Here is a 25,531-nt window from a genome sequence, read left to right as displayed (position 1 = left end):
CTATATATAGAAAGGGGCAAACCAGTGATATTTTAGGGAGCAGGTGGGGCCCATTACTTACATCATAGGAGCCTACACAACACAAAACACTGTTGCTGTATGTAGGTTTTATTTTATTTGTTTTTTATCTTATATTTTGGAAATGTACATCCAGGTTTTTTCCCCTTTAAATTTTTTTAGGGGCCCCAAGAGAGTGGGGCCCTAAGCTATAGCTTGTTTAGCTTATATGTAAATCCGGCACAGTGTTTGTGTGTGTGTGTGTGTGTGTGTGTGGAGGACCAGACTACTGGCAGTGGCCCAGAGGCGACCAATGGCCATACCTGCTTTAAATTATACTGACATAACCTCCCCAAATTCCACTTCCATTCTGTTTTCTTCTCTATTTTTGGATCTTTTAAAAATGTCCGCATTTTCAATATGCTTACACTATGCTAAATCACCGGAGGAAGAGCTTGTATTAACTCACATTCCAGGCTCATACTAAAATACAATACAGTCAATAGAAGCATCTCTTAGAAATATATATATTAAAAAATGGATACTCAGATGTGAATTCCTCTTGCCATTTTTGAAGGGGAGGGTTGGCACGTATGTCATTCCAAATTAAGTTTTCCTAGGTTGCTCTGAATTTCTCAGATATGACCTATGAACTTGAAGTCACAAGTTATTAATGGTTTCTACAGCAAAAAGAACTGAGGAAAGAGGCCGGGGTAGGGGTGGGAAAGAGTTATTTGCTGTCTTTATTTTTGAGTGCATTTTTTTAAAATGGCCATTAAGGAAATAAGGAGTAAAGGCATAATTCATGCCTTTGCTATTATTTAAGAACAAAGTCACTTGCTAGAAATAAATCTTTCATATGCAATGAATATTATAGTCAAATAGTACCACAGGGCAGTTGTGCTCCATATTTAAATGGGCATAAAGTATCTGTTTTAAAGATGATGGAACTGCATGAATCTGAACATGTTTTATTATTATTATTATTTGAATTTATATCCTGCCCTATACCCGGAGGTTACACACCAATAACATTTACTTGTTAATATTACTAACGTTATATTTATTTCATCAAGGAGATAATCATTAGCTGCATGTGCAAGTCTGGATTTGCAATCTGTATAGAAAAGGTTCACTAGATGCAAGCTGACTGCAATGTAGTTACACTAATTTAGGATCTAGCTGTAAATTACATATATATACCCTTAGCCTCTGAAAATCTGTAATGTATACCATATGTCACGATCAGAGGAATAGGAAGAGCAGGGAACAGCCAAATTGAACTAAATCTATCAACATGTGCAGGAGTAATCAGAACTTCAAGCTTGAGGTTGCCAAACAGAGGTTACATTCACAGCAAGGAATGGTCTATATAGTCAGTTTGTGAAAACAGTACTGGGCCATAAGTGAAAAAGCAGGCAGAGATTGAAGCAGGGTTAGCCTGGAGTAGCAAATCAATGGCTTAAAGACATCTCATCAGGTGCATTTCCCTGGTGGGTTATGTTCAACTTGCAATGGGCCAAGCTGAACTTAACCCACTAGGTGGATTTATAACCAACCCTGCTGGGGTAGCTCAGTCAGTAGAGCATGAGACTCTTAATCTCAGGGTCATTGGTTTGATCCCCACATGGGCAAAAGATTCCTGCATTTCAGGCGGTTGGACTAGATCACCCATGGTCACCTTCAACACCACAACCTGGAAAGATTCTTGGACAGAGGATTCAGAAGAATTGGGAGAGCCTCACACATGCATCCATTCTTCAGGCTGTTGTGCAGAAGGGAGCTGCACATATCTCCTGCTGTGAGCAATTTTATATTCCATGCAAGGAAGAACATCATTTACATGGAGATTTCTGTGTGATTCCCACTTCACGCAAGTGAAGCCACTATTGGGCAATGAGATTGTTCACACGTTATCTGTACATATGCTGAACTCTTCCTAAGAAAAAGTGTATCGAAGCTGATTTGTAGAATGACTAAGTGAAGTGGTTTCCGGAATACAGTTATGTTTTGCTCATGCGTACATGCAATCTGTCCACACAGCTGTGGTTGTGAGCACACAATGGGGAATGGAGAAGCTTGTAGACTCCAGAACATGTACCAGCGCCCATTGAGCTTTGGCTCAGACTAGCATAGCTTTAGCATTAGTATTTCCTGATCCGAAACTCAATAATGACTGATCTGAAGCTCAAGAATTGCAACTTTCACATATCACTACTATATGCTGAACAAGACAATTCAAGTTTAGGGTGGATTCATAGTTGCACAAGAATGGTGTAATAAAACAAGTAACAATGCCCTGGGAGATTTGCCTCGTCAAGGATTAAATAGCCTAGGATTGTATATAAAACAAACAGAATTTATTTTCCAGGACTTAATGCAATATATTTTTCATCTACAAAAAATGTTGTAATTCCCAAAGAATTAAACAAAAACTTCTGTAAGGCAATTCCTTTGACTGGACCAATTTCTTTTGCTGGTAAAAGGATGCAAGCTTTGTGAGTTCACAGATTGGTTTCATCGGGCTGAAGAGATTGGCAATTTAAATTCTCAGATGTATGATGAATAAAAAAATAAAAAAATTTTATGTAATACAAATAGCGGCATACCAACTCTTTTAGCCTAACACAAATGCCTATGATAAAATCTAAACAGCATCTGTATATAGACGGTTATTGTCCAAAGGCAAATGGTCAGCCATGGTTTATTATTTGATAGTTACAAACCTGCATTTCTGAAGGACTATTAAAATACAAAATGCTCCATCTCCATTCATCTTCTATCCAGAACCCCTCTGACACATTGTCCAGTACCGTAACTCAAATTTGGTGGGGATGTAATGGGTAAAGTCTGTGCTTCCAAAACTCACTTCTTGCTCTCAGGTAATCCTATAGCCTTTAGAAATAGAATCAGAGGCTGAACCCCTTAGAATAAGATGCATCAACCCAGGAAAAATCTTAAATAATACCAACAGCATTCTACACGTCATTTAAATAAATGGCTGGCGTTGCTTCCCTCCCCCATTAGTTCCTGCAAAGTTACAGCGCCACCTGCAGATGAAGCAGAATGCATGCAACTAATGTCTATATGCTGCCTTGCATCATATTTTTAATCTTTTTGCAACTGGTTAAGATTCCAAATCATCCTGCTTGTGATTTGTGGCTGCATCTCCCCCCATTTTTTTGCAGGGATTCATACACTGCACAATGACATCCTTCCCCTCTCTGATATGCTCTGAAACACTGGGAATGCAGCTAACTGTTGTGCCTTTTAAGAACAGGTTGTGTATTCCCATTTTTTATAAAAGAAAAGGTTCGCAATGAGTAGTCGTTTAAAAGGCTCATCTTTTTGGTTGCTGATTTAAGATAACTGTAAGGCAGCTCGCAGAGGGGGCCACAGTGTTGTTGTTGCTTCTTAAACTGTAATGGAGAATCCACTTGTGGGAATGAAGGAACTCAGTCTCCTCCCCATATAGGCGCTGACGCAGTAGGTTGAGTTAAGGATTGCTATAAGGCAAATTACGCAGTATTACGTAACTGGAGATCATGTTCTGCAAGTATGTGAACTCCATTCACTCTACTGCACTATAGTTTATATCAGAGGTGGGTGGATTTCAAGCTAGCGGGTTTTATTTTGATTTTTGTGTACAACAGCCCTAACGCCTACCAGCTGGAACCAAGTGCAATGCAGTGACTTTCATGGAATTGCATAATTAGAAGGGACCCTGAGGATCATCTAGTGCAAACCCCTGCAATGCAGGAATATGCAGTTGTCCCATACAGGGATCGAACCTGCAACCGTTGCATTATCAGCACCACGCTCTAGCCCACTGAGCTATCCAGCTCTTTGAAAGAGGGGTGAACATATACTTAGAATAAGGGGAAAGGGAACCTCAGAATACATCTCAACCCAGAAATTTCATTTTCAGTGGCAGACCTGACCTAGAAGTCCTTTAAACACAAAAACCCAGTCCTGGTTTAGATTATATTTTCATTCCATTATACAACAGTTTAGTATTCACATAGGCTAACATGGCAGCGCAGCCTGTGTTGAAGCGTCAGAGCCTATTAATATAACACAACTGCCCACTTGGAACAATGCAATTCTCTGATGTGTCATTCTGGAGCCAGGCCCCAAAGCCTTATCTTAATAGCTGTTACTCCAGTCCATATAGGGCTTCTTCATTTACTCGCACTAGAAGAATCTCAGGGCATAGCAACAGTTTGTGGATAAACAAACACAGGAGGTCTCTTAGGACGATATGCTGAACCGTAGTCAATTCAAACCCAACAACCCCACGTGTTCCCTGTGCCTTATGCAAAAAGAGCTGCATGATCTGGGGTCAAACCCAATGGCTCCATTTTCCTGACTTGCAGAAGGCGGTATTGAACTGGAAGTATAAAGGAAGGGCAGAGCAGGCAATGGAGTGAGGGGAGCAAAGACCTTAGCTATGGATGGAAGAACCAAAGACCTAAAAAAGAGAAAGAGAAGAGAAACAAGCAGCTGAGGAAAAGAGGAGCCAAAGGAAAGGGGGCTGGGAACAGGAAGGAGAGTGTGGTTTTGACAGGAAAGAGGGGGCTTGGTATATGAAGGATAGTTAGTTCTGACAGGCTGCAGCAGCAGGAAAGACTAGGGAACTTAAGTCCAAAAGGCAGAGGGTCAGGAGGACAATATGCTCCTACCTAATGATGCTATGTCAGAAGGTAGCGCTGAGTGACCACTGCATTTCCACCCCCATCGTTCTGCCAGGACACTGAGGTCCAGCTCCGAGGACCTTCTGGTGGTTCCCTCACTGCGAGAAGCCAAGTTACAGGGAACCAGGCAAGAAGGCCTTCTCGGTGATGGCGCCCGCCCTGTGGAATGCTCTCCCATCAGATGTCAAGGAGATAAACAACTATCTGACTTTTAGAAGGCATCTAAAGCCCTGTTTAGGGAAGTTTTTAATGTGTGATATTTTATTGTGTTTTTAATATTCTGTTGGGAGGTGCCCAGGGTGACCAGTCAGATGGGCGGGGTATAAATAATAAATTATTATTATTGTTATTATTTACCATGCGGGATTTGTCCAGGGTACTTCAAATATTTTTCCTAGCACTACGATGCAATGGCTGGGACAGAATAAGTTCAGAGTTAGTATAATCAACTTGCAGGTGACACACACAGTTCTGCTCAGGGCCATTTTACCCATAGGTGCTAGAGGTGTGGAGCACCCGGGCGCTGGACTCTCAGGGGTGCCAGGCCGAATGTCCAGGGCCTGAGAGTTGAGTTCGGGGAAGAGCCTGCTCGTCGGTCGGAGCGGCGCTGCGGGCTCTTCGGCTGTGGCTCTTCTTCTGCGAGTTGGGGGGCGACCGAGCCAGTGAGATGTTGAGGCGGCCGGCTGCCTCCGCCCTCCTGCGCACCTGGGACTGGGCAACCTGGGGGGGGTGTGCCGGGCGGATCTTTGCACCCCGGCGCCACATATGCTTAAGCCCTGGTTCTGTTTTTCATTCCATTTCATTATCTGCACTTTCACCCTGCTCTTCGGCCCCAAACAAGTCCCAAGACCAGGCTGCCATAATGGCCAATAAAAACAAAGCAATCTGAAAGCAGAGTGGAGCGGGGGGGGGGGGGGAATCAGTGTCAAAAGAACAGTGAAAGCCAGATTTCAAAAATCAGACACAAACGGTTTTCACCCAGTGCCAAAGAGAAATTGGAGAGCTCCAGAGAGTTGCATGAAATGTAGGGCCTGTGGTACGAATACCCGGATGCAGGCTAGGTGAGCAATAACAACCTGGAACTTAATGTGTGGATAAGGCAAAGAATTAGATGCAGGTTCAATTTAGGAGCACAGGGATGTTGGGTTTACCTGTTCGGGAAGCATAAGCCTGGCAGCTTGGCAGTACTCCTGCACTGTCTTGTTACAGTAGATCCAAGGTGGGATGATCTGGTCCAATACATTTTGCAGCCTGAGGAGCAGCCCCCACCTCCCCCAAGCCAAGGTACAGCACCATTTATTTTCTACGCAGCCCCATGCCATTTTTATTGAGCGTGTCGTATTTCTATACAGCGAAGCTCTGCCTTTTCTTTTTAAAGATTGCACTTCATTATTTCCCCCAAACAAACAGTTGCGTAACACGAAGGATCGAGCCAAAACGACAGCGAAAGAGAAGTTTCGGGATCTTTGGGGGAATTGTCCCCAGTTCCCACCGGTTCTTCGCCGCTTTTTAAAAAACTATACGACAGATCACGCGGATACTTCAGGAGATGTCGATAGCATCCAGGAACGTTCAGCTGTAACGAAGGAAGCCTAAACTGGTACAGCTGCAGTCCATCATGAGCAAGTCTTTTGCGATACCACTCCCCGACTTTGTTAGTGGGATAGCGGACGTTGTAGCCAGCCATTGGGATAATCACCTTTGGGAAGAAAAAAGTAAGGTGACCGTATCTGTGGAAGGGGAGCGGGTTTGTATAAAAGCACATGTATGAATGCCCAGGGACGTGGGTGGCGCTGTGGGTTAAACCACAGAGCCTAGGACTTGCCGATCAGAAGGTCGGTGGTTCGAATCCCCGCGACGGGGTGAGCTTCCGTTGCTCGGTCCCTGCTCCTGCCAACCTAGCAGTTCAAAAGCACGTCAAAGTGCAAGTAGATAAATAGGTACCACTCCGGCGAGAAGGTAAACGGCATTTCCGTGTGCTGCTCTGGTTCACCAGAAGCGGCTTAGTCATGTTGGCCACATGACCCGGAAGCTGTCTACAGACAAACGCCAGCTCCCTCGGCCTATAGAGCGAGATGAGCGCGCAACCCCAGAGTTGGTCACGACTGGACCTAATGGTCAGGGGTCCCTTTACCTATACGCATGCCCAGGAGATGTCATAACAAAGGAACACAAAGGAATTGCTGATCGCGGGGGGGGGGGGAGATGGAGGAAGTGTGGTAGCGAGAAAACCCTGCAAAATGCACAAAGATCTGGATTTTTGGTTTGGGTTGGCATTTCCTTCTACAGTCATACCTTGCATCTCAAACGCCTTGGCTCCCAAACAAATCGGCTCCCGAACGATCAAAACCCGGAAGTGAGTGTTTCAGTTTTCAAACGATTTCCGGAAGCCGAACGTCCGCCGTGGCTTCCGATTGGTTGCAGGAGCTTCCTGCAGCCAATCAGAAGCCATGCTTTGGTTTCCAAACGTTTTGGAAGCTGAACGGAATGCCAGAACGGATTCCGTTCAACTTCCAAGGTACGACTGTATTTATATTTTCCAGTGATCAAGCTATGCCTGTAACTTACAAGTGTATGTCATAAGCCTAGTGCTCCTTTAATACTTCAAAGAAATGCATTTTCCCCAAACGTACCTGATTTATTGCATATTCATTGGCCTCTTCTTCTGCAGCTGTTACTATGTGGACCTGGTATAAAAAATGGGGGAAGTATGTAACATGTTTTTATTGACTTATTCTAGAGATTTCTATTACCATCCTTCAAATAAGTCCCAGGCCAGTTTGCAATGCAGTATTGAAGGTTAAAAACATAAATGCAAGGATTCAGGCTGCAATCCTAACCCCAGCTACCAGGCATTAAGCCCCAGCGGGTCTTGCTCAGAGTAGACATGGCTAGGCTAGGCTTGTGCTGTTAGAACTCTGCTAGTAAAGGGAGGGAAGAGACTGTGTTAGCCATCAAGGTATAGCGGCTTCTACCTACTTGTTCCCCAAGAGGGAACAGCTGCCCAAAAAACTGTGTCTGGTCTTTAGATCTTATATTAGTTTTAGGGCTACTTTGGGATATTAACTGGCATGCTCGCTTCATTTTTTGTGATATATTTCTAAAGAAAAATGAATTGTTGAACTGTTAGTACTGCAGCGATGCTCTATCATTTTGATGGCAATTTTGATTACAGTGGTACCTCGGGTTAATTACTTAATTTGTTCCGGAGGTCTGTACTTAACCTGAAACTGTTCTTAACCTGAAGCACCACTTTAGCTAATGGGGCTTCCCGCTGCTGCCGTGCTGCCGGAGCACTATTTCTGTTCTCATCCTGAAGCAAAGTTCTTAACCCGAGGTAATCTTTCTGGGTTAGCGGAGTCTGTAACCCGAAGCGTATGTAACCTGAAGCGTATGTAACCTGAGGTACCACTGTAAAGGTAAAGGGACCCCTGACAATTAAGTCCAGTCGTGAATGACTCGGGTTGGGGCGCTCATCTCGCTTTACAGGCCGAGGGAGCCGGTGTTTGTCCGCTTCCACAGACAGTTTTTCCGGGTCATGTGGCCAGCCTGACTAAGCCGCTTCTGGTGAAACCAGAGCAGCACACGGAAATGCTGTTTATCTTTCCGCTGGAGAGGTACCTATTTATCTACCTGCACTGTGTGCATTCGAACTGCTAGGTGGGCAGGAGCTGGGACCAAACAACAGGAGCTCACCCCATTGCAGGGATTCGAACCGCCGACCTTTCAATCGGCAAGCCCAAGCGGCACAGTGGCTTAACCCATAGGAGCTTCTCGAGTGGAACTTCACTACTTGGACATTGCCACGAGTGAGAGGCAGTGGAATTTCTGTAGAATGTGAACCAATCATATACCTACTGTACGCCTACAATGCAGTTCTATGCACGCTTACTCAGAATTCAATTCCATTGATTCAATGGAGCTTACTTTCAGGTGAATTGGTATAAGATTGCAACCCTTGCCATCCTTTAAGAGAAAACATTTCCAAGTTATTTATTGCAAAGTCAAATGGTTGGCTTCAACCAACACAAAATTAGAAACAACTGTTTGACTTGGCTGTGTACTTATCTCATTCGTAATCACAGAACACACCACTTTAAATGGTAAAGAATGTGAAATTAATGTTAGCCATGCTGAAATAACTTCATGATTAAAGAGTACATGGGCTTCCAACTGGATGACGTCTTCTGATTTTTATTTTTCTGAAATAGCATTTTGAATAATCCAGAGTTTATGTTTTTAACCTATCTAAATATCTCTACCCTGCTTTTCAGCCCAGGTGAAATATAGCTGTGTTCTGGGCAGTGCTGTTTCTTCTGAGATGCCATCCACATACAATTTCATTGGCTCCCTAGCCATTATTTTTGAGAAGAACCTATTAAACTAAGCAACAACAACAAAACAAAACCAAAGACACAGTTCTAGTCCTCATAATAGCGATGAGTTTGAAAGCAAGCTGGTAGTATCTACAGAAGACATTATGTACATGGGTAAAGGTTTTTTATAGGTTTATTATTATTTTTTGCAAAATATATATATATAATTATAGGATGATCTGATTTATAAGGGGGTATGTTACCTGAACTTGCACCAATTAATTTCCTGAACTCATTGACATCATGAATTGACATCCATTCATCTTATTCCAAAAGGAGCACTATCCCATTTCATGCATGCGACATCCTGGACCACATTATAGTTCACACAAAAAAGGCTTGGTTCTCATAAACATGCATAGCAAAATAATCTATATCTGACTGGTTCTGCCAAACCAGACTGCACCTTTTGTAAACACAGCATGTTTATTTATGGAGTACCAGGAAGATGAAAGGCCTCGCTCGAATTTTAATGAAATTTAACAGACCCAGAGAGGATCAGATTTGCTATCCGTGCCTTTCAAGCTCCTGTTTACCTTGTCATTCAGCGAACAGCTTTCAGAACGTGTTGCCGAAAAGATGAGGTCGCCAGCCACAACTCTTGTCCCGTAGATCTTAATCCGGTAGTAAGCGGCTTCGTTCCAAATCTTACTGCAATATGCATGGACGTAGAAAATACGCATGGAGTGAGGAATACTGAGCCACCCTCGAGCACATCCCTCGTGATTTATACCGTAGCGGTTCAAGGCACGCAGTAGCATCGTCTCTCTGACTTTGAAGTCAGGCAGCATTGCGAGGGTACCTTTGGCGTCCTCTGAAAAACAGAGAAAACTGATCATGAGCTTCTTTCTACACATTCTGCTTCTAAGGTGCACCTTCGTAGCACAACTTCTGTTTCTCCTCCACATATCATATGAGAAGCAGTGGGTGGTTGAAAGGTGCTGGTCGCTTCTTTTGCCCACTGATTTCCCCCCTTTTGAGTCCTCTCCACCACGTGCATTATGCTCTGTGTTTGTTCCCGGTTGAGACTGTGCCCTCTTGGCTTCGCAAAGATGCTTGGACTTCCAAGAGTCAAGGAGCCCCAACTCTAAGCTGTCGGATTTATTCATTCATTAGTTTGAAAAAACTGAAAGGATCCCTTTTAAAAGCAAAGGAGGCTAATGTGCAGATTTGCTCTCCACTTTTCCATGTCAAAAATAGCACTTTTGGGGCAGATAAATATTTATCTCAACTACTATGATGATGATGATGATGATGATGATGATGATGTTTTACTTGTTTCATTTCCTCCTCCCCCCCGCCCAGTTTACTTAACAACAACAACAACAACAATTTATTATTTCTACCCTACCCATCCGGCTGGGTTTCTCCAGCCACTCTGGCATGCTCCCAACAGAATATTAAAAACCCGATAAATACATCAAACATTAAAAACTTCCCTAAACAGGGCTGCCTTCAGACGTTTTTTAAAAGTCAGATAGTTGTTTATTTCCTTGAAACCTGATGGGAGGGCGTTCCACAGGGCGGGTGCAGCCACCGAGAAGGCTCTCTGCCTGGTTCCCTGTAACCCTACTTTTCGCAGTGAGGGAACTGCCAGAAGACCCTCGGAGCTGGACCTCAGTGTTCGGGCTGAGCGGTGGGGGGTGGAGATGCTTCTTCAAGTATACTGGGCCAAGGCTGTTTAGGGCTTTAAACAGGCATAGGCAAACTCAGCCCTCCAGATGTTTTGGGACTACAACTCCCATCATCCCTAGCTAACAGGACCAGTGGTCAGGGATGATGAGAGTTGTAGTCCCAAAACATCTGGAGGACCGAGTTTGCCTATGCCTGGCTTTAAAGGTCAGCACCAACACTTTGAATTGTGCTCGGAAACGTATTGTGAGCCAATGTAGGTTTTCAGGACCGGTGTTATGTGGTCTTGGCAGCCACTCCCAGTCACCAGTCTACCTGCCTTGCTCTAGACAAACCATAAGTGGTAGCCAAGGTTTGTTCCTGGCTTGCTGTTCATGGTTGTCTGGGGAAGACAAACAATGAGCCTGGGTTAGGACACAATACTAACACAAACCATGGCTTAGCTTCAGGAGACCCAGGTGAGAAGCAAAGCGGCCATGATTTCTGCTGCAGCTACCTGCATGCAGATTCATTAGCTCAGCCATGGTTTAGCTTAGTGTCACGTACAAACTGGCTCACTGTTTCCTTTCCACTTTCTGCACTATTTCTTCCTGCTACTTCTTTCTTCTTATCCCATTAGCCACCTTGGCAATTTCAGGTGATCTGGGATCACACAGGGAATGGGGTATCATCCTGGCGCTATGCAGCCCATGTGATTTGACTACATCACGGCATCGTTAAGGACAAGCGAAGTCAATGGAAAGTGAGAGCCAGAGAAGGCAATGAGAATGAAAAGAATTGCATTTCCATAAGGAAAGCAGGAAAATCGTTAAGAAAAAGAAGTGGTCTTTTTGGCGTGGGTGGTAACATTTGTAGGAAAAGAGGGAGTATTTCAGATTTCAAACTTAGAGAAAACTAATATTTCTGTTTCCAATTCATCACCCACACACATCCCTTAATTCCTCTAACCAAGGAATGTTAGGTAAATGTGCTTTTGCTTCAAGTTAATGCTGAGAGAGTCCACTCTTCTGAATGTGTTAGAGGCAAGGGGAATACTAAATGTGTCCATCAACTCAGCTCAAAGGGGGAAATGATGTATCAAAAAATAGTTTTTCCTTATTTTGCTTGATTTTCATCGCTGAAGAACAGCATCTTTACAGCAGAATCTGAAACGACATTTTCAGAAAACCCCTTTCCCAGGAAAAAACAGCAACACTCGCACCTGCAAATCTTATCAGGCACGTCCATTCCCCTCAGTTACTCACTTCCTTTCTGCTAACCTCCTAACATGGGCAAATGTATAATCTTGTGAGGAGGGGGGGGTCCTTTCTGCAAATAGTGCCCCCCCCATTAAAAAGGTGCTGAAAATGATGTCATGCTGTGGTCTATATTCTGCAGCTCACTGCTCAATTAGGTGATGATTACTTCCCTTTTTCTATGTAGCTCTTCAGGGCATGGGAAAGCAATTAATTCCTGGCAGTTTGAAGAAAAGGTTAGTTACATCACTGAAGCAGCCAACTCTCTAGGGAGCTCCAGTTACACTGGAAGCGGCAAAGAAAAGCCCCGTGGAGGAAAGGGCAATATGGAAAGGAAACTTTGCAGCGAACGTTCAGAAATGAAAGCAAGAGTGTTTAAAATTACAGGAGAGATTTTCGTGGGCAAAGACCTAAGGTGGGTCACTGCAGGGTGACAGTAATCGCCGCAGTCACGTAAAAGGGCACCATGCCCATATAATAGCTTGTCAAAGCAACTAAGGCATATCTTGACATTGTAGCTCTACTACTTCAACTTGTAAAAGGCGAAAGGTTTATACGATCTGAGGTGAGACCAGGGTTTTAATAGGCCATAAGATTATACGGTAACTATATTTGCAATGTATTTTTGACGGTGTTTGTCCTTTGATGCTATGGCCTGTTGGCTACGCAAATAAAGTCCTTGTTGTTGATGTCCTTCAACTTGTATTTTTAAATAAATAAATAAGGTCTGGTGGAGACAGACGTGGGAGATGTGCTAACTCAAGACATGGGCCAAGTATTGTGTGATGTAACCCATTGTTCACAATGGAGAGCAGAAAAAGACACACAAACACACTGCCCTCCAAGGAACTTCAGACATCTAACAAAGACTTTCCTATTTCAACAGGCATTCTGAGGGAGTTTTCCGCCTTTAAATAAATGAATTGAATTGATCTTATTCCTTGTACCTTTAAATACAGTCGTACCTTGGTTGTCAAATGCCCTGGAACTCATACGTTTTGGCTCCCGAAGCGACTGTTCCGGTTTGCAAATGTTCTTTAGGAACCTGAATGTCCGACAGGGCTTCTACAGCCTCTGATTGGCTGCAGGAGCTTCCTGCAGCCAATCAGAAGCCACAGTTTGGTTTTCAAACATTTTGTAAGTCAATCAGACTTCTGGAACAGATTCTGTTCGACTTCCAAGGTACGACTGTATATATTTTATATATCTTTATATATACATTATGAAATGCTGAATGTTAAGCAGTACTGTATATCAATATCTTTTAAAAAGCAAATACTGAGAATCTTTTAAGATACACATACACACACGAGTGCATAACTATTTACTGACTTCCACTGATTTTAATATTGCTTCTGTTAATAAACCCAAACGTTTCTTCCTCACTACGCAGCAAGGTTTTCTTCCTGCGATATGTTTCATAGGAGATGGCATATTTACCGGTCTGAAGGAAGTATTTCTTCGCTTTATTTACAGGATCATCTGAATCTTCTGGCGTGAAAAACAATTTCACCGCCTTGACCTTTAAGGCAAGTAAACACAAATGCCATGTTGCTTTACGTGTTCTTAAAAGTTTCTTAAGTTAGCACCAGCTTTGATTCTGAATGATTGGACTTTTACAAGGGCGACCTATGTCCAAATGTGGCACACACTTAGCCCTCATGGACTGTTTCGGGTTCCTTCCCCTCCCACTTTACATTTTCTAAAGATTTTTATGTACTTCTGCAAACCTTGGGAGTCCCCCTAAGTCTGCACAGTGGGTGCTGTTTTGGCTACATAAGGAACAACACTCACAGTGTAAACAATGGAAATTGAGGGAATGATAATCCGATTTTTAAAAAAGACCCTGTTCTCACACGCACCGCCATAAAGCTCACTGAGTGATCATGGGCCAGTGCATCTCTTTCAGACTAACCTAGCTCACAAAATTGTTGCAATGTTAGAATAGGGAAGGAAAACTATGTGTAACCCCACCCCACCCCAATAGCTCTTAGGAGGAAGGGAAGTATAAAATTGTGTGTGTGCGTGTGTGTACCAGTTCTTCATTCAGCAAAGCCAATCCAATTTGATCTGTCTGTATAGTCTGCCTTTGTCCAAATCGCTGAGGTCCATAGAAATTTATAAAACCATTTTTCTGCAAAGCAGAAGAGGAAAAGTTAAACAGACGAAGAATCGTAGCATTTTAGAGTTAGAAGGGACCTAGGTGGCTGTGTAGCCCACCCCCATGTTCAATACAAGAATCTTGCAACTACGCCTGACCATTCTGCATCGGCTTGAATACCTTCAGTGAAGGAGACCCATCTGCTCTTACTGTTAGGAAGTTTCTGCTAAGGTTTCACTGGAATCTGCTTCCCTGCAATTTCTCTAGGTCCTGCCATCTGGAGCAACAGAGAAGAAGTCTGCTCCATCCTATTTATTACTATTCATTTTCTTACATTTATATATCACCTCTTCCTTCCATATATACAGCTCCCAGGTGGTTTCCCATCCAAGCACTGACCAGATCCATTGCTGCTTAGCTTCAGCAAGATGGTGGCCCCACGTGCCTTCTGGCCATCCCCTAGATAGCCCTTCAGATATCTGAAGAAAATGAATCATGGCTCCCTTTAACCTTCTCCAGCCTTCAACCATTCCTCATAGGGCTTGTTCTCTAGACCACTTGGCTACCCCTCTCTGGATATACTCCAATTTATCAATATCCTTCTTCAAATGTAGCACCCAGAACTGTACACACTGTTCCCCAGATGCAGAATAGCATGGAGCTATTACTTCTTGTGTTATTGTTACTATTACTACTACTACTACTACTACTACAGTAGTTTATTTCCCACCCTTCATCCTAAGGTTCTGGGACAGATTAGGACTATTAAAACACAACATTAATATTAATATACAATGTTAAAGGTAAAGGTAAAGGGACCCCTGACCATTAGGTCCAGTCGTGGCTGACTCTGGGGTTGAGGCGCTCATCTCGCTTTATTGGCCGAAGGAGCCGGCGTACAGCTTCCGGGTCATGTGGCCAGAATGACTAAGCCGCTTCTGGCGAACCAGAGCAGCACACTGAAACGCCGTTTACCTTCCCACTGGAGAGGTACCTATTTATCTACTTGCACTTTGACATGCTTTTGAACTGCTAGGTTGGCAGGAGCAGGGGCTGAGAAACAGGAGCTCACCCCGTTGCAGGGATTCGAACAACCGACCTTCTGATCGGCAAGTCCTAGGCTCTGTGGTTTAACCCACAGCGCCACCTGCGTCCAATATACAATGTTACATAGTATTAAACACAGTTTAGACTTACAAAAATAAGGTGGATCCAAAAATACACACCTCAGGTGCCCAAAGCTAAGGCAAAGAGGTGCATCTTTAGCTTGCAATGCTGATCTGGACACTATGTAGTATTTTAAAATCACAGAGGCATGAAAGCTAGAGGCAGCATCTTTTGAAATGTACTACTGCTTTACCTTGACGTTCTCAGTTGCTTCATATACTCTCTCCTTTAGGCTCGCAGAACAGTCATCGCTTTTAAGTTTTAAATCTCTTACAATTATATCAAAATGGTTTCCTTGCAACTGACCAAGTCTCAGTGGCTGACTGGCAGAGTGTACATTAGACACACCAATTCCTTTTTTCCCAATGGTGTTTCCAAGTTCTTTCAATCTGCAGAAAGCAAACGTTGGAAATGCCGTGTCATTTTCTAGACACTGAATATTTTAACAAGGAAGCAGTTTTCAAAAAATGAGCTTCCTATAGCATTTTACTGGCAATGGTTTTGCTGGGGCCGGGGGGAAGCATGCCCTTGCTTGGACCTTCAACTTTTGATATTTCGTTGCTACCACTTAACACTGCTGCAAAATATGCATTAGCAGAAATTCTGCAATAATGTGCTCTCGGCCCCACAATGTGCTAAGATTGTGGCCTGATTTTTGCAGGAGGGAGGCTAAACAAAAAGTACTTATTGATAAAAGCATTGCACACAAACCTTGCCACTTTTTAATGCACATACCATATGTGTCCATATGAAGACCACCCAACCATCAATTTTTAGAGTGATAATGTTGTATATGTATTACCCAGCTCATGATAAGTGCATAAAGGTCCAGTCGTGACCGACTCTGGGGTTGCGGCGCTCATCTCGCTTTATTGTCCGAGGGAGCCGGTGTACAGCTTCCAGGTCATGTGGCCAGCATGACTAAGCCACTTCTGGCGAACCAGAGCAGCGCACGGAAATGCCGTTTACCTTCCCGCTGGAGCGGTCCCTATTTATCTACTTGCACTTTGACATGCTTTCAAACTGCTAGGTTGGCAGGAGCAGGGACCGAGCAACGGGAGCTCACCCCGTCGCGGGGATTCGAACTGCCGACCTTCTGATCGGAAAGTCCTAAGCTCTGTGGTTTAACCCACAGCGCCACCCACGTCCCAATAAGTGCATAGGAGCATAGTTCATAGGAGATAAGTGCATAGGAGCAGGCAAAGCATGGGCGTAGTCAGGGAGCAGGCTGTGTGCGGTGGTCGAAACTACAGAACTCCATTTGGTTTCTCTCCCTGTTGACATTCCTATGCCACTTGAAAATATTACTGTTTTTGCTCTTTGGGCTGATTCTACTACCTATTTTTGTCTCTCAGCTCAAACTGTGTTTTTAATTGCTGTTGTATATTTGCACAGTCGTATCCTACTTTCCCATTTTTAATTTTTGCAAAATGTCCTGGACAACTAACAACCACAAAGAAGTAAAAACAACCAGTGTGCAGATTATTGGAAATGAGAGAGTAAGACTTTCTCAAGCTGTGGAAGACAAGCTAAAGAAGATACTGTATTCAAGTTTTGTTTGTTTATTTGTTCACTATATAGGGACATGCATTATAAGCAATATGCATGATGACTAAATAAAAGTAGTGCAACTGATACATAGAAAGATATCCTTGCGCTGAGGAATAAGAATTTAGCCAAGACTGGCGGGGCAAAGTTGGGGAGTGAGAACAGCGTAGTATTCAATAAAAAAGTATAAGCAGAAATGGCTTAAGAAAAAAAGGGAGGGCTAACTAGTAACAGACTCTACAGAATACTTCTGCGAGAGAGAGAGAAAGGGACTTAATCGACATTGCATTTTCAACGTGTTGCCCCAATCTCACACACAATTCTGTGGCAGTTCTACTTGGAAAAACATTTCCTCGGCTTGAATGGGGATTTCATGTGTGTTAGAAGTAAAAGATTAAATGAACACTTCAGGGTCAGATATTTGAACTGTCAGCTGTGTTTTCAATTACAAGCATGTACATTACACACCCAAGGAGAGAAATGGTCCTGCGAGTTTATTTTTGTAAGGCCGACAAGGAAAGAGTCATTATGCTTTAGAGAGCGTTGCAGACAAAGTTTCCCTTTGATGAACAACAGATTCTTGGGGATCAGAACGATGAGAAAGCAAGTGAAAGGTTCAGCCGATTAACCGTGAAAATTGCTTTAAGACAAGTAACATTACACCATTTTGCTACATGTGCAGCTGTAGAAATAAACACCCAAATCAACATGTTTCTCATGTACTAAATGAGCAATGCTTTGAAAAGAAGGGAAATTATTTCTATCTTAATGGTACTCAAGAACACAGCTTATTAATCAAGAGTCCAGAGAGCCGGACAGAAAAGCTGGGAGGATCACATTTGGCTCCTGGGTTCCTACCCCTGTTCTAGATGCGAAGCATACCAAAGGACTTTTAACTTTCCATATTGCTTCAAGTGTTAAGAACTCAAAACAAAATGGAGCTCCTTTCTAACCAGCAAAATTAAATACTAGATCTGAATTTAAAAAGAGTGCTAGAGTCTAATTCAAACCATGATGTTAAAGTGCGACCACAAATCTCTCATTACCTTTCAGGCGTCACCTTCTTCACAACCATAGCTTGGTACGTAATGGCCTTCTTGTCTTTAATGCCTGTGTAACTGAAGTCTGAAGGGAGCACGCCAAGTTCAGCAGACAAGAAGCTAATTGCTTCAAGCGTTTCCAGGTTCTCTTTCCGGAGAGTAAAAGCTGAAACCACATTATTGCAGAGTCAGTGCACCCAAGTGGATGGCGTTGCTCAGAAAACATGAATGGTGTCCCCCTCAAACGACTGAGCTAATGGAAGATCTGTTAATAGGATAGTGTAGGCATCGGCGAAGCAATTGAGAAAAATGGGTCTTTTACTGACTAATCCTTGTTCTACGGAAATCAGTAAAACTAAAACTAAGCTGGAGTAGAAATACCTAGCTTTAAGCCGTTTCTAAATGTTAGCAAATGCAGTATCAAAGTTATTTGATAAAAATCAATTTTTTTAAACTTTTATTTTTAAAAAATGATTTTTTAAATTTAAATCACTTTTTAATTTAAATTGGATTTTGAAAATAAAATGCTTTTGGAGGAAAATTCTTTCTAAAGATAGTTTTCTTTTTAAGTTACATTATAGTCCAAAGGCTATTCATCAGGAAATAAGGATTTGTTTTAAGTTTTTCGTGTTTGAGGAATGAAGTAATGTGGTTTTAGCAGAAATGCTATAAAGGATTAAGAAAAAACAAATTGTTAAATGGTGAAAGGAGGGAAAGTAAAGTTACATTATATTAAGACAAAATATAGGACAAAAACTGGAAAAGATGGAAAGGACTTGCTGAAATAGCTAACTGAACTAGAATACAAAAAAGGGAGGTGTGAGGAGGTCAAGGAAACAAGTAAACGAAAGATAAGTTATGGGAAGACTCATTGTATATATTTTTCTTTTTTCTTTTTCTTTTTTTTCTTCTTCTTTTTCTTATTGTGATGTGATGTTCTGTTTTTGCTTGATATGCTGTTCACTATTTTTTCTTTTTGTAACCTTTCAAATCTTAATAAATATTATTTAAAAAAAAAAATAAGTTTTTCATGTTTGCTAAAACTCAGTCTGTTGGGGTTTTTTTGAAAAAAAAAATTATTTAACCACATCAGTTAACAAACATGGATACATATGGATACATAATGTTATTGTTTTAGTTAAATAAATTGTTTAAATTGTTATTAAGGAAATGATTATTTTTCTCTTTCCAATAAAGTACAGCAGAAATGCTGTCCAAATATAAACAGGTAACTCATTAAACCTCACAATAATTTCATAATTACCTGTCTAGGTATTTCTAATAGTATATCCAAATCAGTAATTTCTGATATAATTGTAAAAACTACTCTGAAAATTTATTATTCCTAAAATGAAACCTTCATCTGGTTGTAAATATTAAGATTATACCAGAAAGAACGAGTCTTTCTGTAAAAAAAAGAAAAAAAGATTTAAATCAAGTCTTACTGACTAGTGCTTTAAATCAATTTGATTTAAATCAACTCCACCCTGTAGGTAAGCATACCTCTCACATAAACTAGTAACATATTTTACTCCATGCTACACGGCAATTATTTGCAGAAATTATATTCTTGCCTGTGCATCACTGGTTCTACCTAGTGCCCTCCCAATGCTGCTAGACTACAACTCTCATCAGTTCCAGCCTGGCTCACATGCAACATGAAACCATAGTTTAAAACAAACCATAGTTTAATCAAAACAAGGACTTTACTCCTCTCCCAGTTCATGACTTTGCCACTAGGGGGGCAGAAGCAAGCCAGGAACAAGCAGGTTTGATTTCTTGTGGCATGTGAACCTGGGCGCATTGTTTGTTTTCCTCCAAACAAACCTACAAGCGGAAGCCGAGGCGTCTGAGGCATGAGCCCGCTCAATTCCTGATTGTACACATCACAACAAACCAAACTCTGGCTTGTTTCCTCCCCGATACAGCACAGTCAGGCGTAGGGGAGGAGCAAAGTGCTTGTTAAACCATAGTTAATTTAAGCAATGGTTTAACCTTAAGAGTGAACCAGCTTATTGTGGTGTGGCTCTTTTTAACAAGTGCTGACTTCATTCAAGCAAGGCCGATCTTATACCTTAATAATGACTGACATTTACTATTGTTGTACTGTGTATTTTGGGTCTATGGACCGCAATAAAGCTGTCTCTGTGTGACTTCATTCATGTAGATTTCATTAAGACAGTGATAAAGGTAAAGGGTAAAGGGACCCCTGACCATTAGGTCCAGTCGTGACCGACTCTGGGGTTGCTGCGCTCATCTCACTTTACAAGCCGAGGGAGCCAGAGTACAGCTTCTGGCTCATGTGGCCAGCATGACTATGCCGCTTCTGGCGAACCAGAGCAGCGCACGGAAACGCCGTTTACCTTCCCGCCGGAGTGGTACCTATTTATCTACTTGCACTTTGACATGCTTTTGAACTGCTAGGTTGGCAGGAGCAGGGACCGAGCAACGGGAGCTCACCCTGTTGCGGGGATTTGAATCACCGACCTTCTGATCGGCAAGTCCTAGGCTCTGTGGTTTAACCCACAGCACCACCCATGTCCCATAAGACAGTGATACATTAGTCTATGATAGGCTGATGGATTTTCAAAGTACATATAAACCCTTCCAAGGAAGTGACAAAATTGTTGTTGCATACTTACCTGTGTAAATTTCTTTTCTCATCCCACTGTCAACAGCAGCCCTTTTCCTTGAACCACTTTTGTCACGAAACCTTACTATAATGACCACCTTTTGTTGAGCGTCGGTGAAAGACTTGGTTTCTACAAGCTTCCCAAATTTTTTACTGATAAAGTGGTGAACTATCTTCCGGTGTTCCTTATCTTCATCCGGGCTGAAAGCAAACTTTGATTTTTCTAGTTTGGCATCTAAAAATTTCATAAAGCCACATGCTTCCTCTTCAGACACCAGCTGGCAAAGATCTTGGTAGTCCTGATTTGCTTTTACAATAATCTCACCACATTTTGTCACCGTGGCTAAGAAAGGGTATTCCTGTCTGATGGCACCATGCAAGCTGGCTCGATTCTTCTTGTCAAGGACTGGACCAAGAGAAAATTCATCTGGAGGAACCCCTAGTTCAGATTTAGACTCCCACATGTCTTTCACACGGCAAGCAAACTGACCGAGTTGCTCCCTTAAGGGCTTATCTAATAAGGAGTCCAGGGGAACAGCTTTGGCAAGGTGGTTTTCAGGTACAATATCAGCTTTATATTCTTCACTTTGTCCAACAGAGAAAGAAAGAAATTTTGGGGAACAGTGAACATCATCATCCCGAATGTTGCAATATTCCTCATCTGTGCACAGTTCTGGACGACTCAGTCTCAGCCTTTTGGGATCCTGTTGACAGAACCCAGCTTGTTCTGACAGGCTCTCACAGGATTTATTAGAAGAATCTGCTATGATCTCATTAACTAACTGCCCAAATGCATTAATTTCTGTTACTACAAAGTCCTTTGGGAACGTTTTTAAGCTGCCGCAGAAGCCAATGTGATCATTCACGTAAGTGCAAGAGTGGCATGCCACTGCCCTGTCAGAATCTTCTTCCATTCCAATATTATACAGCCTGGAAAAATGAAGATAAGATGGAGCCAAGTCTTAGAAAATCATACACAATCACTCTCTATTAAATTAAATTTGGAGGAAGTAGCTTATATTCCTTTTCTTTTTTCTTTACACAAATCAGCACAATTTTAACATCTGTATACTGTACAAAGGCCAAAATCTTAAGCACATAACCGTTTCAAAGGATGGTCGAATAAACAGGATCTTTTGCTTAGCACTGAAGACTTGGTATTCATGCTCACTGTTGCCCTCTGCTGCAACATACCCATAATTCAGTGGGTATATAAGGAATGGATAGAAGGAAGTGCTTTGATCAGGGCTGACATCAGGGGTCAACAGCTTGGGGCAGCTGCTGATGGGCCAGGATCTCAGCAGAACCCATTAGTTCTGACCCATTAGTTCTATAGCAGTATCACCTCCTCCTTAGACAGCAGGTCCCCCAGAGCAGATGCTGCCCCTGTTGCCTGCAAAAGGAGACATAAATGAGTTGCAATTGCATGGAACAGCTACCACTGTCTTCGGTTGCTCACTTGCCATCTCACTTGCTATTGTGGTAAGGACTGGGTCCATCACGCTGTGTCCAGAGAGTAGAGGTGAATAGGCAGGAAAGCTTCTGCCTCCTCTTTCCACTTGCCTTCTCTCTTTGGGTGAAATACTGGGGAGCAGAGCTGGACTGGACCTACACAGACTGGTCAGACAGAAAGAGAGCAGTACAGTGGTACCTCAGGTTAAGTACTTAATTCGTTCCGGAGGTCTGTTCTTAACCTGAAGCACCACTTTAGCTAATGGGGCCTCCTGTTGCTGCCGCGCCGCCAGAGCACGATTTCTGTTCTCATCCTGAAGCAAAGTTCTTAACCCGAGGTAATATTTCTGGGTTAGCGGAGTCTGTAACCTGAAGCGTATGTAACCCGAGGTACCACTGTACTTTCCCCACTCCTTTGCTCCCTTTAGACATTTAAAGCACGCTGCTTCTCCCAAAGAATCCTGGGAACTGTATTTTACCCACCATGAAGCCAAAATCCCCAGCATCTGTAACTCTAGGTTGCTACCTTTCATGCAGCTCAGTTGGTAGAGCATGAGACTGATAATGTCAGGGCTCGAGCCCCACATTGGACAAAATATTCCTGCATTGCATATCCTATGCCCTTTTAAAATATGGCTCTTTATTTTGTGTGGGGAAGGGGGTGTTATTGGGTTGTTGTTTTTATTTTGATTACATATACTGTGGTTTTAAATTTTGATTTTGTTCTGTGAACCGCCCTGAGACCTCTGGGTATAGGACGGTGTATAAATTCAATCCACAACAACAACAATAATATCCTTGTGGTGCCTTCCAAATCTATGATTCCATATTTTCCAGCAGTGATGTATGGAAGTGAGAGCTGGACCATAAAGAAGGCTGATCGCCGAAGAATTGATGCTTTTGAATTACCGTATTTTTCGCACCATAGGACGCACCGGACAATAGGACGCACTTTGTTTTAGAGGGGGGAGAACAAGAAAAAAAAATTCTCCCCCTCTCTGCCCAGCGCCCCTTCAGCGAAGTGGCAGGAGGCGCTGCGCAGAGAGGGGGAGAACTTTCCCCCTCTTGTTTTCCCGCTCTAAAACAAGGTGCCGTTTAAGGTGCATTCAGGCGGCTACCTTGGAAGCCTGGAGAGCGAGAGGGGGCGGTGTGCACTGACCCCTCTCGCTCTCCAGGCTTCAGGTTCATTTCGACCTGCTCTTTGGGGCTGGCGGGGGGAAGCCCACCACCAGCCCCAAAGAGCAGGTCAGGGAGCAGCGGAAAGGCGCAGCAGAGAGGCTCCTGCCATAGCCGCCCGTCACCTCTCCAGCCGGGAGAGCGCGCGCGGGGCTAAAGCAGCCCCCCGCGACCCTCTCCCGGCTGGAGAGGTGACGGGCGGCTATGGCAGGAGCTTCTATAGCCGCCCATCACCTCTCCAGCAGCCCCACGCGCGCTCTCCCGGCTGGAGAGGTGACGGGCGGCTATGGCAGGAGCTTCTATAGCTGCCGGTCACCTCTCCAGCAGCCCCACGCGCGCTCTCCCGGCTGGAGAGGTGACGGGCGGCTATGGCAGGAGCTTCTATAGCCGCTGGTCACCTCTCCAGCAGCCCCGCGCGCGCTCTCCCGGCTGGAGAGGTGACGGGCGGCTATGGCAAGAGCCTCAATAGCCGCCCGTCACCTCTCCAGCCAGGAGAGCGCGCGCAGGGCTAAAGCAGCCCCCCGCGACCCTCTCCTGGCTGGAGAGGTGACGGGCGGCTATTGAGGCTCTTGCCATAGCCGCCCGTCACCTCTCCAGCCGGGAGAGCGTGCGCGGGGCTAAAGCAGCCCCCCACGACCCTCTCCCGGCTGGAGAGGTGACGGGCGGCTATGGCAGGAGCTTCTATAGCCGCCCATCACCTCTCCAGCAGCCCTGCGACCCTCTCCCGGCTGGAGAGGTGACGGGCGGCTATGGCAAGAGCCTCAATAGCCGCCCGTCACCTCTCCAGCCGGGAGAGGGTCGCGGGGTGCCCGCGCGCGCTCTCCCGGCTGGAGAGGTGACGGGCGGCTATAGAAGCTCCTGCCATAGCCGCCCGTCACCTCTCCAGCCGGGAGAGCGCGCGCAGGGCTAAAGCAGCCCCCCGCGACCCTCTCCCGGCTGGAGAGGTGACGGGCGGCTATTGAGGCTCTTGCCATAGCCGCCCGTCACCTCTCCAGCTGGGAGAGCGTGCGCGGGGCTAAAGCAGCCCCCCACGACCATCTCCCGGCTGGAGAGGTGACGGGCGGCTATTGAGGCTCTTGCCATAGCCGCCCGTCACCTCTCCAGCCGGGAGAGGGTCGCGGGGCTATGGCGTCTTCGCTCCATAGGACGCCCACACATTTTCCCTTCATTTTTGAAGGGAAAAAAGTGCGTCCTATAGAGCGAAAAATACGGTATGGTGCTGGAGGAGACTCTTGAGAGTCCCATGGACTGCAAGAAGATCAAACCTATCCATTCTTAAGGAAATCAGCCCTGAGTGCTCACTGGAAGGACAGATCCTGAAGCTGAGGCTCCAATACTTTGGCCACCTCATGAGAAGAGAAGACTCCCTGGAAAAAACCCTGATGTTGGGAAAGATGGAGGGCACAAGGAGAAGGGGACGACAGAGGACGAGATGGTTGGACAGTGTTCTCGAAGCTACAAACATGAGTCTGACCAAACTGTGGGAGGCAGTGGAAAACAGGAGTGCCTGGCGTGCTCTGGTCCATGGGGTCACGAAGAGTCGGACTCGACTAAACAACAACAAATGATCTCACAGTGATCAAGCCAGACCCACATTACTTCTCTTTCTCTGAGAAAGAGAGAGAGAAGGGGGCTCAGCGATCCTTGCAAGAGCAGCCCCATTTCCTACGGTTGCAGGAAGATGCTGCTAGTTGCTTCCTATTGCTAGCCAGGCTCTACTTCAGTTGTGGACTAATGCGTAGACCTCCAAATGCTACTGGAGAGCAGCTCGCATTAGCCACACTGGTTGGGATTTGCAGCACGAGAACATCTGGAGGACCACGTGTCTCCTTGATCTTAAGGTCTCTCTACCTTGCAGGCAGAAGCTCCCAGGTTCAATCCAGGTAGGCCTGGGAATGCCCCCCCCCCCGCTTTCTGACCCCCTTGGGGAGCCGCTGCCAGTCAGAGTAGGCAACACCAGCGGTCTCTGACCTGCTGTCAAGGCTCTTTTGCGGGCTCGCACAACGCCGACTCCCCACCGCCGGCGCAACGTCCCAATTGCAATTGTATCCAATTGCACGGAAATCCCCCTGCGAACACTTAGGACGATCCGCGCGGCGCAGGAGGACCCCTGGCGGCAATAGCGCTGGAGCGACTGGAAGGAATCTTCCATCTAGTAGAGGGGGGGAATAAAGAGGCGGAGCCAAGGAAGTCAGAGCATACCACTTTCATCAAAGTAGGGGTGGAGCCAGCGGCAAGGAAGGAGAAAGAGTAGAGGAGGAGGAGGAGATAGGATTGTCTAACCAAAGATAGACCAAAACCCCGCGCAGGGTAGCTGATTAAAACATTTGGGTCGGAGATAAAGCGTGCCGAAACGCCAAGCCACCCTCCCGCCCACCGCCTCCTTGGTACCTCCCGCATAGGTTTGTAGATCCTTTCTCGATGGGGCCCGAGCCTGTTTAACGGAGCGCATGCGCACAACTCCGAAGGCGAGATGGGCGG

General features: G+C 44.5%; 1 protein-coding gene across 4 annotated transcripts; it reads right to left on the bottom strand.

The window, feature by feature from the left end:
• Nucleotides 1-6,055: 6,055 nt before the first annotated feature.
• On the bottom strand, nucleotides 6,056-25,525 carry PUS7L (pseudouridine synthase 7 like). 4 transcript variants are annotated; one of them, XM_081022341.1, is made up of 9 exons: nucleotides 25,442-25,525; nucleotides 20,433-21,352; nucleotides 17,797-17,956; nucleotides 15,396-15,591; nucleotides 13,970-14,068; nucleotides 13,375-13,456; nucleotides 9,604-9,881; nucleotides 7,325-7,378; nucleotides 6,056-6,390 (listed from the first exon to the last, which is right to left on the bottom strand). In XM_081022341.1, the coding sequence occupies exons 2-9, from the start codon at nucleotides 21,334-21,336 to the stop codon at nucleotides 6,064-6,066; spliced, it is 2,100 nt and encodes a 699-aa protein (XP_080878467.1). In that variant the 5' UTR covers nucleotides 21,337-21,352; nucleotides 25,442-25,525; the 3' UTR covers nucleotides 6,056-6,063. The 4 variants fall into 4 exon arrangements, with proteins under 4 accessions (XP_080878467.1, XP_080878466.1, XP_080878468.1 ...); XM_081022340.1 differs by lacking the exon at nucleotides 25,442-25,525 and adding an exon at nucleotides 25,022-25,202; XM_081022342.1 differs by lacking the exon at nucleotides 25,442-25,525 and adding an exon at nucleotides 24,902-24,923.
• Nucleotides 25,526-25,531: the final 6 nt, after the last annotated feature.

This window comes from Podarcis pityusensis (assembly GCF_964106645.2).
Source record: "Podarcis pityusensis genome assembly, chromosome: 10".
Taxonomy (NCBI): domain Eukaryota; kingdom Metazoa; phylum Chordata; class Lepidosauria; order Squamata; family Lacertidae; genus Podarcis; species Podarcis pityusensis.
Note: the sequence above shows the minus strand (reverse complement) of the source record. Positions and strands in the feature narration are given on the sequence as shown.